At 38.5% G+C, this 14,737-nt stretch overlaps 1 protein-coding gene across 4 annotated transcripts in view; it reads left to right on the forward strand.

Annotated features, from left to right (window-relative positions):
- Positions 1–14,737, forward strand: part of abl1 (ABL proto-oncogene 1, non-receptor tyrosine kinase) — a 33,997-nt gene that overhangs the window by 15,878 nt on the left and 3,382 nt on the right. The window contains exons 1-10 of one of the 4 annotated variants that reach the window (XM_023338407.1): positions 2,128–2,722; positions 8,494–8,658; positions 9,262–9,557; positions 11,470–11,742; positions 11,940–12,024; positions 12,703–12,880; positions 13,284–13,468; positions 13,623–13,775; positions 13,858–13,947; positions 14,047–14,175. In XM_023338407.1, coding sequence (XP_023194175.1) covers positions 2,638–2,722; positions 8,494–8,658; positions 9,262–9,557; positions 11,470–11,742; positions 11,940–12,024; positions 12,703–12,880; positions 13,284–13,468; positions 13,623–13,775; positions 13,858–13,947; positions 14,047–14,175 — 1,639 coding nt within the window. In that variant the 5' untranslated portion in view covers positions 2,128–2,637. Of the gene's footprint in view, positions 1–2,127; positions 2,723–8,493; positions 8,659–9,261; positions 9,558–11,469; positions 11,743–11,939; positions 12,025–12,702; positions 12,881–13,283; positions 13,469–13,622; positions 13,776–13,857; positions 13,948–14,046; positions 14,176–14,737 lie in introns of those variants that run through there. The other 3 variants (XM_023338408.1, XM_014470498.2, XM_023338406.1) reach the window with 3 other exon arrangements.

Here is a 14,737-nt window from a genome sequence, read left to right on the forward strand (position 1 = left end):
TTAACTCCACAGATTTAATGGCTTCTTAAAAGATTTCTGCACTCGTGGGGTATTGTATTCAGTGATTTTGTTCTTTCTGTGCAGCTTTTAGGTGACTTTAAGAGCAGAAACTCTTTTATCCAAACATCCAGATTCTTCTTGTCATCTTTGACTTGTTTTCTGTGTTTGAGTAGGTAGTCATTACACTGATTACACAATTATTATTTGATATTTTGCCTTAAAAACTAATTTTATTGTTATAAAATTATTGTGGAACTGCCCTTTTCCATTTTAGATTTGCAGTTAGCCTTATTAATACTTCTAACATTACTCGAACGGGATTCACTGTGTTCCATTGATAGAGCTTTACCTTCAATTTAAAATTTTCAGAATGCTGCTGTCATTTCCATTCCAGATGCCCCATGGCAAAGGTTAAAAGCTTGAAATGTTGTCTTATTGTCTGATGAAAGTCTTGTACTTTCTGGTTCTCTTACAGCTTTAACGAACTAAATGGGTAGAAAAAAATGGTTACATTTTAAAGTGTTTCATACATCTCTTTGGTATGATTTATTTGTGCACCTCAAATGCTCAAAACAACTGAGTCTTCTTTTCCTGAGAAACACCTGCACACCGAAGTTTGTTATTTGTATCATAAGCTGGTATTGAATAGAGCCTTACTGATTTAACCTCCTGAGACCCGGGCTTTTATTTGATGTGCATTTTTTATGTCTCCTTACTATTTGGGATTAGTATGACCTAATTTTAGTTGAAATTAAATTTTAGCTTTCTATGTGCTCTTGAACTATGTCAAAACCAATGCCCTCATATGAGGACAATGGGTCTGTTTTTGCATATACATTTCTCCTTGTCATTTGGGATCATAAGGACCCAATTGGCCTAAAAATGAAATTTCAGCTTTCTACAATAAGTGGTTATCTCAAAACCCAATGTCCTCAGACGAGGACATTGGGTCTATCTGTGTGACGATAAGACCATTCAATCAATGTTATTATTTACATCTGTGTTTACAAAAATGTAATGTCCTCATATGAGGATGCAGGGTCTCAGGAGGTTAAAGATGATAAGATTTTTAAAAGTTTTCAACCAGCTGGTCAGTGCTGATCACCAGCCAGGGTCGATTTTACAATATATTCCTCCTTTAAAGATAAAACTCACCAGTTAAATCAAATTTACTGCTTCAGTACATTAGCATCATTAAGTATGGGAAGTTTGCATCTACAAATTTCACAACAATTGCATTCTGTAATATTTTCAGATAATTGCTGAAAATTATCTGAATTGACACAAAAATTTTAAAACAAAAGCAATCTAAATCAAACTGCATAGAGTTCTTTTAACCTCTTTAGCTTATTGCTACAACAATACATCATGATTCTTATCATTTTCTTTCAATAACTAATTATATGATAATTGTCCATCCCTTGAGGAATTGAGAGGCAGAGGTCTAGGAGTATGTAAATATTCACATAGCCTACTACTAGACCATTAGTATCCAACATGTGCTCAATGTTGTGCGGTCCATATGTAGGTTTTTGTTCTCTTTACCTATGGTCTCTCCAGTAACACAATTCTACACATGTTGATGCATATAATGCAATGATACTGTTTTCATTTTGATGAATTCAGATGTTCTTTCTTGTTCCCTTTTGACATGAAAGTATGGAAAAAATGATCTAGTTAGGTGACAAATGAAACCCATGAAAAACTGATAATTGTTGCGCTTTCAGCTGAGAGCTTTAGTTCTGCCTTCAATGGCCCAGTCCTGTTTCCAGAAATGATTTCTTAACCTGTAAACATTTCAGAGTGGAGAAACAGGGGGAAAAACCATGATTGAGGACAGAGAATGGTAGAAAGACAGAGAGGGGGAAGGGGCTGAAAAGTTGGAGGAGGAGCATCTTTTAATCATTTTGACTTCAAAAGGAGGAGAAAGAAGACTAAAGAAGAATTGTGCAGTTTAAGCTATTTAGGTGTTTGGTGAATTAGTCGTCTGGAGCTTTTACTTTAAAGCTGACATGATGTTTGGATGCTGGTGAGGTGTTGGGAATCTTTTAACTGCGTGTGTGTATGTGTGTGGTAGCGGTTTCTCCCTCCTACTTTTGGAGGTGGGAGGGCTTAGCTGATGTCATTGAGTGCAGCAGGCAGAGCTTGAAAGAGGCCCTTTGTTGGCTGCTGTAGCACGAGTGGTCCCTGTGCTTCGGATACACGCTCACACAGGGGACAGGAGAGGGGAATGGCAACGTCCACCCTACGCTAATGCCAACTCTGCCGTTACTTCTACACACCTACCAACTCTCTGGACTCAACCTGCTCCTCTGGATTTCTGTTTTGTCTCTTAAAAGTAGATGTAGCTAAAAGTCCTAAAGTTAACAAGGGAGGGAAAAAAAAAGAGAAAAAAGATGGAGACGCTCAGAAGAAAAAGTTGGTAGGCTTTGCCGGACAGCTGCTCTTTCGGGTTTTCAAAAGGAAAGGAAAGACAAGAAGGATATACAGCAGCTGGAAGGAACCGACAAAAGGAAATCTCTTCGCATTTTAGCTTGATCTTTTCTTTTTTGGGACAAATGTAGATAGAAACTTTTGAGTGACATCTGATTTGATCAAGCAACTATAATTTCGCCAGGAAAGTGGAGAAAAAAGCAGATGAAAATGTTGGAGATATGCCTGAAATTGGTGGGGTGTAAATCTAAGAAGGGCCTCTCGTCATCCTCCAGCTGCTACTTAGAAGGTAAGAACACTTCATGGCCACTATGGCATTGTCTTTTCGCTCGGGCCTATCGTTAACAATTTACTTTGTAAAAAAGCAGCTGTTTAAGTAAAGAAACATGTCAAAACATTGGAGGAAAATTAGGAATAGTGAGTAAAGAAAAAAAGAGGAGGTTTTGAGACGTTAAGTCTTACCGTGATTTCTGAACTTTGGAAACTAAAGAACGGGGAGGGTAAGTAGAGAGAAAGCACAGGGGAGGAGGAGGGAGGCCAGACACTCTGGCTGGCTAGAGAGGAAAAAAATGTGAAAAAAAGACAGCAAAAAGAATACAAGGAAATCTGACTCCTGGCCATGTCCCACTTAACTCTTGTTTAGGAGGGGAGGGGGAATCTAATCTCAGTGTGCACTTTTCACTTCTTTGCTGTTCTTTATTACTTCATTAGGGTTTCAGTGTGCCTATAAAAATTTAGAAAGACATCGTGATATAATGGTTTTAATTTTGTGCATAGTTGAAGTCCATGCGATTTTCATAATGACAGGGACTGAGTCTTAAATAAGAGAGTAGGAACAAAAAGTTCTCAATGTTTCAATTTGGAGCAGAAACAATTAGCAAACACCTGGAAGAACTGCACATTTGCTGAACTTGTCAAACTACTTCTTATTCCAACACTCCTAAGAATGGATGTAAACGGCATAAAGGAGAAGCACTGTTGTGATGATGTGCTGTAGGCGGAGTTTAGGAAAGAGCAGAACATTCCTGAAGAGACAAAGGCCAAATTTCAAGGTGTCAAACGGGAAGTCAAATTTCTTTTGACTAGCACCACCTACTTTACACCAGGGCCCACTCATCCAAATTAGGAGGGATTGAACCACCAGATTTATCGGTGATTGAGGAACCAGAGACTCGGCCAGTATTGATAAACTTTCCTGGAACTGTGAACAAGGAAAATGGCACTGCTTTTCTTCAAGTTGGTATAACGACTTTAAATGATTTGTGTATATGGTAGGAAAGGAAAAAAAAATTTTCCTTTTTTTTAAAAAAATTCTGCAGACATTTTTCTGGAGTTTCTGAGGGCAGAAGTTGCGCTAGACTTTTTCTGTGTATGTCATTCGACAGACGGCGTTAAAAAGAAAATCCAGGCAATCTGTTTTTACTTGTCACTTTTTAAATGGCGTATTGAATGAACACTTTTAAACAGGATCCCCCTTGTGCTCTCGCTAGTGTAAAATCACATTTTTAAGGGTTTTGATGTTGATTTGCAGGCTTACTCTGCGCTCTGTTGCTGCACCATAACCTGGAATTACAAGCGCCACTTAAGACAGATTTTAAATCCGGGAACATTTATCCATTTGAAGCAATCAGAAGTCGGCATTACACTCTGAACTGTGGGGACGTGGGAGGAAATCCAGCAGGATGCACTCCCTGCACCAGACACACTGAAAAGTATTGTGTCCAAATTTCTCTCACTCAAGTTGCAGTAGGAGCATCAGTGAAGGCAGATGACGTGAGAGAGCAATAGAGGGAAAAATATTAGTTTTGGAAGTTGAGAACTAGAGTATTTTATGACACCTCTCATCCCTTTTACCACTTGATTTTTTTTATGCAATCTCTCATTTCGAACGTATGCTTCTTGGAGCACTTCTGGGGTTGACGGTGGAGCAGAGCCATGGAGTGGAAATTAGGGTAATCACTGCTCAAGCAGCGAACAGCGCAGGGGCAGCGCAGCAGAAACGCATGCATTGTAAATAATTCTTCAACTGACTATCAGCTCTTGCAGAATAAGATGCATTTAGTTCATTATCCAGGTCAGAAAATATTATCAGATGGGATTTTTTTTTTTGTTGGTTGAATTAGCTACCTCTGCAATGTCTTCTGTGCATAAAATAGAAAATGTCTGCACCAAGTGATCAGGTATGTCTAATCAATCAAAATGATAAATCTTTTGAAACAAAAGTGGACCTTACAAATAGACTTGATCTTGATATTAATTTTGGACCACATCGCCCAGTCCTAAATGAAACATCTGAGATTTTATTCCAGCTTTAGTGCCAATAAGTGGTAGTGTCATATTGTGGGGTTGTTAGTGTTGTTGGAGGGACTGGTGCACTTCAACAGGAAGGAAGAACTTCATATGGAATGATTAAGGCAATATTTGAAGAGCCAGCCCAGACTTTGTCAGCCAGGAACCTGAAGCTTGGGCACAAATCTGCCTGTCCAGTGATCTGTGACCCTAAGCATACCAGCAAGTGACTTATGTAGTTGTCTAAGGATAACATAGACAGTGTTTTGGGGTGGTAATCACAAATCCCACATCTCAATGCCATGTTGGCAAAGCTGATTAGGTGTCAGTGAACACGGTGGTCTACAAGCTCTACTTGATCAGTGCCATCTGGAGAAAATTGACCAACTCTATCTAGTGGAAGGATACCCAAAGTGTTTGATCCAAGTCGCAGTTTTTAAGATTGTTCTGCCAAATACCAAGGAAATAAATAAAAACTTCTTAATTTGAACAAAGTAAATAAAATCTTTTATTCCACTTGAACTTATTCTACAAAGACTTGTTTGATTATTCTAAGGGAAAAGTAATTTTTTAGTATGCAAGCATATGGTATTTCGGTATATTTTAAATATGAAATAAAATCAAAAGTAAGTTACCAATGTAGGACCCACCAGGTTGACTGTCGATTTTTAAGATTAAAGTTTTAGATCTTTTTCACCCTGTTCTCTTCCCTCACTCTTACTGTACAGTCATTGCTCTGAAGGTTTTACAAGCCTCACACTCGTTTAATCATTTTGACGGTCATCTCAGAAATGAAGCCAATTCATGCTGTAATTTTCCCTCTTCGCAGCTTCGCAGAGCTTTAGTCTGATCAAGAATTATTCTCATTCATTTTCCTTCTTGGTTCCCCTATGGATTTCATTTGTCACCTGATTTTTCTTTTTCATGTGTGTTTTATTTGGGCTAGAATGCATCAGTGTGCTTTTTTTTCCTCCTTGCATGAAGAGCTGCAATAATTGAGGCCTTTCAAGTGCATGTGTGTGGCTATTGCTGCTCACACTTAATGACCTGGCTAGGCTTTCAGTAGGTTAGTCATCCTTAATTTCAGATCCACATCTTTTTTTACTGGTTACTTATTTTCACGCAGCACCGATGCTGGTCTCATCTGTTTGTAATTTTATTATACTTTCTTGAATGTACCACTGAGTTAAAATGCCATCTCATATGTTGAAAATGATTATTTTAAGCAAATATTACCCAGCTTTTACCTTTAGAGACATGTTTTAATGTATTGATTAGGACTTTCTGACCTTTATTTGTCTATAACTGGGTATTGTTCCTCCAGCATCCACCAAGACCCAAAAATATGGCGTTTTCAGAGTCTGGATCAAATATATAGTCTTTACCTTGAAGCAAAACGGCATGTTATGATCTAAAAAGAACCTCATAATGGGTCTAGACTGCTGAGTCTAAATCTTTCCTTTTGTCTTCCAAAACAGGAATTCCTGCAACTTGTCAACAAAGTCATGTGATAAACTGTTTGGCTCTTCACTCTCCCAGAGTTGTGCAATACTTCGGTGTCTGCTTATTGTTTGAGATCTTGAAATCCATGCTATGTCCATTGGTAGTCGATTTATGCAGTTCAAACTTGACCTTAGATCTTGACGTTCAGGTAGCCAGGTCCTTGGATGCTTATAGAGTCATATTTAACTTTAATCTCATTCATGCAACTCCTCTATTATGCCTTTTTATCAAACATTTTGCAGAATCTTCCGTCAACCCTCTGCTTTAAATTGCAGGAGCTTTATCAAGATACATGTTCGTGCCATGTCTTGACTAATGTCGAGTCATGCAATAACGAGTATTAATCAAGAACCTTAGGTTATTAATAAGGGTTGGAAATGTAATAAGAAAACAAAAGTGGCAGTTGTTACACATTCAAAGTCTTGTGTGATCTAGATCAGCTGATTGTACTCAAAATACATATGCAACATCCTGAAGTGGCTTGGCCATTACATACTTTAATTTGACCACTAAAATTTAGTTTTTCAGACAGAAACGAATCCCTCTTGCTCTGACTTCTGTAATTGGGAAGGAATTATAATATCACTCTGTGGAGTTCTGCTTGAATGCCATTATGTGGTATTGTGGTTGTTCTTTTAGCCTAATTTGAAATATTTCCCTTTGCAGTTAAAATCAATGTTTCAATCACTTATGTCGGATCACAGATGTTTGATTTTGGAGGTACAACCTTCAAAGACATCAGGGTTTCTGTAAAAGTCTTTTATTGATTCATCTTCATTTTAGGCCTTGAAACATCTCAAATGTCCATATTTTTGAACATATTTCTTATATTTATTTGCATCTTAAAATGCTGTCATTTCCATTGCCCTTTTTATTTAATTTGACAGAAATGTCCTAGTACCAATTATTTGCTTTTGTAATTTTGCTTTGACAAAACTTATAAGGCTCATGATCCAAAGCTGCAATTTGGCCTTTTCCACAAATCGACAAAAGAAATCTGTTTATGAAAACAAAATCAAAACTGTTACCTTCCCTACTGTTCCTTCAGGAGTGTTTGTATTGTAAATCTGGCTTGGAAAATGAACTTTTTTTAATACTTATCATAATGTCTGTAGTGAACTGATTGCAGAACTCTACTACAGAAATCCTGTCTTACACTATGATCCTGATGCTGTCAGGGTCATGTTCAAAATGAACACCAGTTTGGTAAAAAAAAAAAAAAAAAACTTTCTTTTTCACATTTGTGACCAACAACTTTGCATTTTCACATTTATCCAGCAGTTTTACCACTCTAACATGACTGTATTTGACTCTTTATGCTGAACGTAACTTTGAACTGAAGTAAATTCTCTGTTAGGCAATGCTCATCCACTTCACAAAGATCCTGAAAGCACTTCTGGGAGTATTATTCTCATGGGCAGAAGTGAGTTTTCTGTCTACAGATAATTAAAAATGAGATTGGTCTGTTAAAAAAAAATTACATGTTGCAGAGACATGAAAAATGACAAGGGCTGGTTTAATCCCACAAGAAGCATCTCAGCTGGAGATTTTCTTGGAAGTCATCTCTGAACACTTAAGGGAAGCTAAAACTGATGTAGAAAAGATTAAAGAGCACAATAAAGAAGTATTTTCAAGGCATGATCCCAAAGAGTTTACATTGAGCATGGCTTACTACAGGGTTTCCTAAGCTTTTCCATGCAACAAGCCCCCCAAACAGCTACAAAATGTGTGAAGAAACATAGACTTTTATGGTGTTGTTCTCTCACTTGTATTAACTCTTCAATAATTGTTACATTCCTTTAACATAAATGCTGCTTCATACCTTCTTCTTTTAGATGGCTATACATTTTTTTTGCAGTAGGGCTGCTGGATGTCTGTCTTGTCAGAAACTTGCCCATGTCACTTTTGCTATGCTAGCCTGACGAACAAACCAGCCTGGTAAATTTGACTAGCAGCCAATCAGAAATGTGAACACGGCCAGTAACAATTTACCGTAATAAGTTATTTCACCTTTTATAATAATTGAAAAACAGATTTTTTTTTTTCAAATTTCTTTTTTTTTTTTTTGCATTTTTTTGTTCTCATTTCCCTATAAATTTAAGACCTGCAAGGGTCCTCTGGTGGCACCCCAAGGGACCACAATCCTGCACTCTGAAAAATACTGGCTGTCTAGATGCTACTTTTCCCTAGTTTCTACATGTATTTCTGATATTTGTAAATATTTTCACCAACCTGTGTTTTTTTTTTTGTTTGTTTTGTTTTTCCCAGAAGCTCTCCAGAGACCAGACTTTGAGGGTCAGGGTCTGTCTGAAGCGGCTCGCTGGAACTCCAAAGAGAACCTGTTGGCAGGGCCTAGCGAGAATGACCCCAATTTGTTTGTTGCACTCTATGATTTCGTAGCAAGTGGTGACAACACACTAAGCATCACTAAAGGTGAGAGAATGTTTTTAAATTTATTTTTATTGAAAATCAAATTTCCATATATAGCAAATGAGTAACACAGTCTGGAAAAGTATGGGTTTTGTCCTCACGTCATCCTTCCTAGTAAGGTTTGACTTTATCATAATGCAGAATATTATCTGTCTAATGGCTTTAAATGGTGGGAGAAGCCAGTCGCATTGTAGAAACTGGGTCTGTAGAGTTGTGACTACATCTGGGAATCGCCTTATTTGTGTCCCTTCTATTATTCTCTTTGTTCTCAATTCACTTCCTGAAAATGTTCAGACATATATGGGCTTTTTTCCACTGAGCCTTCTGTAAAACAATGCTACAGATGGATTACACAGACAAATGCAGGAAGGAAGGAGGGACTGTAGCCCCTTGAGTAAACAAGAAAATGTCTGCACTGTTCTTGAGCAATAATGCTGATAATGCAATCATTTTATTTTGATAATGAAATGCTGAAGCTGGTAGCCTTCCTTCTTTCCTTCCGGGTTTTTTTCAGCATGTCTACTATTATCTAAGAAAACTGTAAACATGGCTAAAGTTGACATTCTCTAAACATTTTGGTTCATCTTACTCTTTTTGATTGAACAGGGGAGAAGTTGCGTGTGCTGGGTTACAACCACAATGGTGAGTGGTGCGAGGCTCAGACCAAGAATGGCCAGGGTTGGGTGCCATCCAACTACATCACTCCAGTCAACAGCCTGGAGAAGCACAGCTGGTACCACGGACCCGTGTCACGCAATGCTGCCGAGTACCTGCTCAGCTCGGGCATCAACGGAAGCTTCCTGGTCCGGGAGAGCGAGAGCAGCCCGGGACAGAGGTCCATTTCCCTGCGGTATGAGGGGAGAGTCTACCATTACAGGATTAACACTGCGTCAGATGGCAAGGTGGGAACCACTGGAAACGCACATTCTATAAAATTTACTTCCAGTTAAAGTTTTAAATCCAATCATTCTCAAAAATACCTCAGAGTGACAGAAATAAAGCAAAGAGTGGGCCAACATTCCTACACAATGATGGAAAAAGATTCAAAGGCAGTTTTTTGTAATGGCTTGATGGTAGCTATTGATACCTAGGGTGGCACAACCTGTTCTTAGGTTTTGGAAGGTTTTCACTTTTTGACATTAGAGCCATGTTGGTTTGGATAGTTTTTTCCACCTTTCATAAAGGAAATCATAAATTTGCTCTTTGTGTTTACTCAGGTTACCTTTTTCTTTTGAAAAAAAGAATATATTTGTTATTGCTTAAATACATTTTTACAACACTATATGGCATAACGTCTTTAATTCAGTTAATGACATTCATTTGAAGTATTCTTACTGAACCATTAATGGTGTCCTATCTGTCCTGTTGCATTGTTGCCCTTTTCCCCTAGTACTAGTCAGAAAAACTCAAGCAGAAAATTATAAAAGGAAGGGCTTTTACTTGTCAGTTCTGAGTAGCAACAGCATTGCAGATCTTTTTACCCTGATTTAGTTTCTACAAAGGAAGGATTTAGCAGCATCCTGCTTGCACAATCTTATGTTCTACCAGTCCTTCTTGTACTTAGTAAATATGCAAGGCTTCCGAAAGAGCCTACAACTATATTTAAAAGATTACTACCTCATTGAGAGAATTTTATTTAATGCTCTTAGAGAGAACTATTTACCTAGAAATCACATGGTGACCTGAGTCTATTCTTAACTAGTCCTTATTGGTGATTGTTGGGCCAGTCGAAAACATAAAACGCCTTTTTATATATATATATATATAGGCAGTGAAAAACTTTGATAAGCTTCTGGAAACAAAACAATTTTCAATGTTGGCGAAGAACAGGAACCTCTGATTTAGTAGATAATAGATAAAATTTCTATCCTTTGTTCAACATGTTTGATTAGGAAATGTAAGTTGCTTGAAAATTCCACAGGACATTTTTTTTTAACATAAAACTGTCTATGGAGGGGCATGTGGGTAAAGACTCGCTAAAATTCTTGGTGTGAGATTTCCTCAAGAACTCCCATCATTTTTGCGTGTGTCACCTTCCTGTCTGTGATGAAGCGAGGTGAAACAGCTTCAAGAACTCCAGTTATGACAAGAATGCCTCTGACCGCGACCATGCTTCGTGTAATAAGCACCAAACGCACGAGGCCCGACTTGGGTTCTGACCCCCATGCTGAGACATGCTTTATGCAGACAGATGCAGCAGAGTATGTACGCTCACACATGAAAAATGCAAATCCACAAACACAGACCGAGAAAAGCAGACGCGTACACAAGGTTCCCCATTCTCATGTGGTTTTCCATCTCCCCTCTGAGCTGGAAGTCAGAAATCTGGTATGATGGACTTCCCTAGTAACTGAAGATTGCATCAACAGCTCTGAGACAGCCTCTGTATTTTTGCCAGTTAAATGTTTTTTATTCTTTCCTCTGTATTCCCTTAATTTATGCACTCAAGGCTATTAACATAAAGTAATGCACAAGGAAACTATTTTTAGTATTATGCAACAGTGGAATAATGGAAAAGTCTGTCTACTGAGCCTTGACCAACACACTTCTGTCCACCAACTTCCTGATGAATGCCTTGCTTGGGACACACCAAGATCATAACTTTTCCAGATATAACCGTTTCCAGCAATAGCTTAGCTTAATGTTTCCACACAATGTATTTTAGCATTGGTCGTTTTTATTAAAATGTTAAAATGTTGCACCTAACTTTAGTTTCTAAAATATTTTTTGTTAAATGTACAAGAAATTAGTTCTCTTTTTTTTAGCGTAATAAGTGAACATTCACTCAGATGTAAAAACTCTGTCCTCCCCCAGCTCTACGTGTCGTCGGAAAGCCGTTTCACCACGTTGGCGGAGCTGGTGCACCACCACTCCACCGTGCAGGACGGCCTCATCACCACGCTACATTACCCTGCACCGAAACGCAACAAGCCCACCATCTATGGAGTTTCTCCCAACTACGACAAGTGGGAAATGGAGCGCACTGACATCACCATGAAGCACAAACTGGGAGGGGGCCAGTATGGCGAGGTGTATGAAGGTGTCTGGAAGAAGTACAACCTCACTGTGGCTGTCAAGACACTTAAGGTTAGGTGAAACAAATCCTTCTTATGCAAGCTTGTGAAAACATTTTAACTCCAGCATAATATATTAGGAGTGTGGCAGATATAATTCCTTGATCAGGCTGAATAGTGCTGCCCTCTGCTGCCACAGAGACGCAACTGCACTTTAGTCCTAACTTTTTTTTTTTTGCCACTTCTTCCTTTATGGAAACAACTTTGTAGGAGGACACAATGGAGGTGGAGGAGTTTCTCAAGGAGGCTGCAGTTATGAAAGAGATTAAACACCCCAACCTGGTGCAGCTTTTAGGTATGTTTAAAAATCAGTTAACTAGTTTTTAAATTAGATTTAAATGTGACAGGTCAACACAAAGTAGTGGACAGTTGTGAAGTGGAAGGGATTTTATTTAACAGACTGGTATATGTTTGTATTTAACCCTCGTAATACTCTGTTAAATAAAGTAAAATCCAGTGCAACCAAGTCATTTTTAAATTTGCTATTTAATTGCTGAGTATCAGTTTAACTTTTAGCTGTTTGGGGAAGACCCTGAGAATATCTGTCACCTCTCTCTTCCAAGGAGGCCTTAGGAAGGAATCAGAATTAATTAACACACAGAAACATTATCTAAATGTAACTACAAGGCTACATGATACAACGAATATTTGATAATACTAGTAATACAATTTACCCAACAGGTTGGCTAGAGAATATTAGTGAACAAAACACATCTTGGAGATGGATAAAGAGAAGCAGCCAGAGGCTCTTTGTAACTCTGGAGTAGCTGCAGAAATTCACAGCTCAGGTGGGAGAGTCTGTCCATGTGACGGCTGTTATTGCACACCACAAATTTGGCGATAAATCTTAGTTTTCCACAAGCGGTACAGAGATGTGTTTCCCAGCCAGGAAAACATAGCACTGCTAAACCAATAATTAATTGCTGGTTGAAATGTTAAGCTTCATCCAGTGTTTTGATTTTTCTACTTGTAGGTGTGTGCACACGTGAGCCACCATTTTACATCATCACAGAGTTCATGACGCACGGCAACCTCCTGGATTATCTGAGGGAGTGCAACAAGGAGGAGGTCAACGCCGTGGTACTGCTGTACATGGCCACACAAATTTCATCTGCCATGGAGTACCTGGAGAAAAAAAACTTTATACACAGGTGACTATATTACATTTGAGTGTCATGCATTTATCATATACTTTGATGTAAACAAAAGAAAAACATTTATAATGTTAAGTATTAAATAATTTTCCTTGTTCTTGTGCAGTTCTTTAACTCTCAATGCATCACAGAGAAGTCATTGTTATTGTTCTGGCATGCAAAGCATGATTTATGCTTTTTATGTTTGCAAACTACAATTCAATTCTGGAGCCTGTCAGGACTCGGCTTATGACTCAATACTGCTCCAAAAATTGAAATCCAGCACCACAGCAGAAGAGAGTAGAGAGTGCTGCTTTCAGCTTTTCATTTTATAGTTGTAATCATTTAGGTTTAGGATTACTTTTATTTCATTTTCTTAAAGTCACAAAGCTCTCTATTCCTCCTGGGTTCTGTCCTGCAGGGACTTGGCTGCCCGGAACTGTTTGGTCGGGGAGAACCACCTGGTGAAGGTCGCAGACTTCGGCTTGAGCAGATTAATGACTGGAGATACATATACGGCTCACGCCGGTGCCAAGTTCCCCATCAAGTGGACTGCTCCAGAGAGTCTGGCCTATAACACATTCTCCATAAAGTCTGACGTCTGGGGTAAGTTTACGCTCTCTTGAACAGCAGTGGAATTTACTGCTACTGTTTAAATTTATTAGACTGAACCATAGCAAATTTCCACTGTGGACTTTTTAAAGACACTTTTTTTATTTTACCCAAGACGAAACTAACTGCTTAGTTTTTATTTTGTTAGCATTTGGGGTGCTGCTGTGGGAGATCGCCACCTATGGCATGTCTCCTTACCCCGGCATTGACTTGTCCCAGGTCTATGAGCTGCTGCAAAGAGACTATCGCATGGAACGACCAGAAGGCTGTCCAGAGAAGGTCTATGAACTTATGAGAGCCTGTGAGTGCTGCAAGATCTGTCTGCAAACTGATGAAAAAGTCTTTTGTTCTTTTCAGCTTTATTTACACTTCCTTCCTCTCAGGTTGGAGGTGGAACCCCTCTGAGCGTCCATCTTTTGCTGAAACACATCAAGCCTTCGAAACCATGTTTCAGGAATCTAGCATCTCTGACGGTCAGTCTTGCTTCCCTCATCATCTAAAGCACATCTGTTATTGTTGTTTCCCCCGAAGTGTAACTCTTCATGTTTTGTCAACTCTTTGCCAAATAATAGAAGTTGAAAAGGAATTAGGGAAGAAGGGGAAGAAGACAACATTAGGCTCCCTCCAGCAGGCTCCAGAGCTCCCAACCAAAACCAGGACGCTCCATAAGAACATGGAGAACCGAAACAGAGACAGTCCAGGTGGGATACATTCACAATGTATTGCGCCCTTCCAGCTTGTTCATTATATGTAATGAACAACAAAGATTGTTTAAGTAAATAGCAGTTAAAATTAACCGTAAAATGAAAATAAGTCAAAATTTTACATCCAGATGTCCACAATTGTTTAATTTAGAAAACTTAAAATGATCAATATTAATAATATGAACTTGTATTTTTTTCAAATGTTGAACTTCTAAGACTTATTCTATTTGCAATACAATAAATGTCATTGCATTGTAAATGTACACTTTTCTGAAATAATTAATTGTTTTGTCTTTCAGCCCATCAAAGTATGGCTAAACTTTATTTTAAATCCTTGTAGAAGTATTGACACACCTTTTTCAGTTTGTCACTTCATAGCCTCTACTTTTAATATATTTGTTTAAGCACCACAGATAGGCATAAGTGAGGAAGTAAACTGATGGGTAAAATATTAACTCCCATTAGCTGAGCTCATGGGGAAAAAAACAACTTTTTGCACAACCACCAGGGCTCAATTTATGGATGCTGAATCCATGAACAGGCCAGATGTTTATTGGTA

This window comes from Xiphophorus maculatus, chromosome 8 (assembly GCF_002775205.1).
Source record: "Xiphophorus maculatus strain JP 163 A chromosome 8, X_maculatus-5.0-male, whole genome shotgun sequence".
Lineage (NCBI taxonomy): Eukaryota > Metazoa > Chordata > Actinopteri > Cyprinodontiformes > Poeciliidae > Xiphophorus > Xiphophorus maculatus.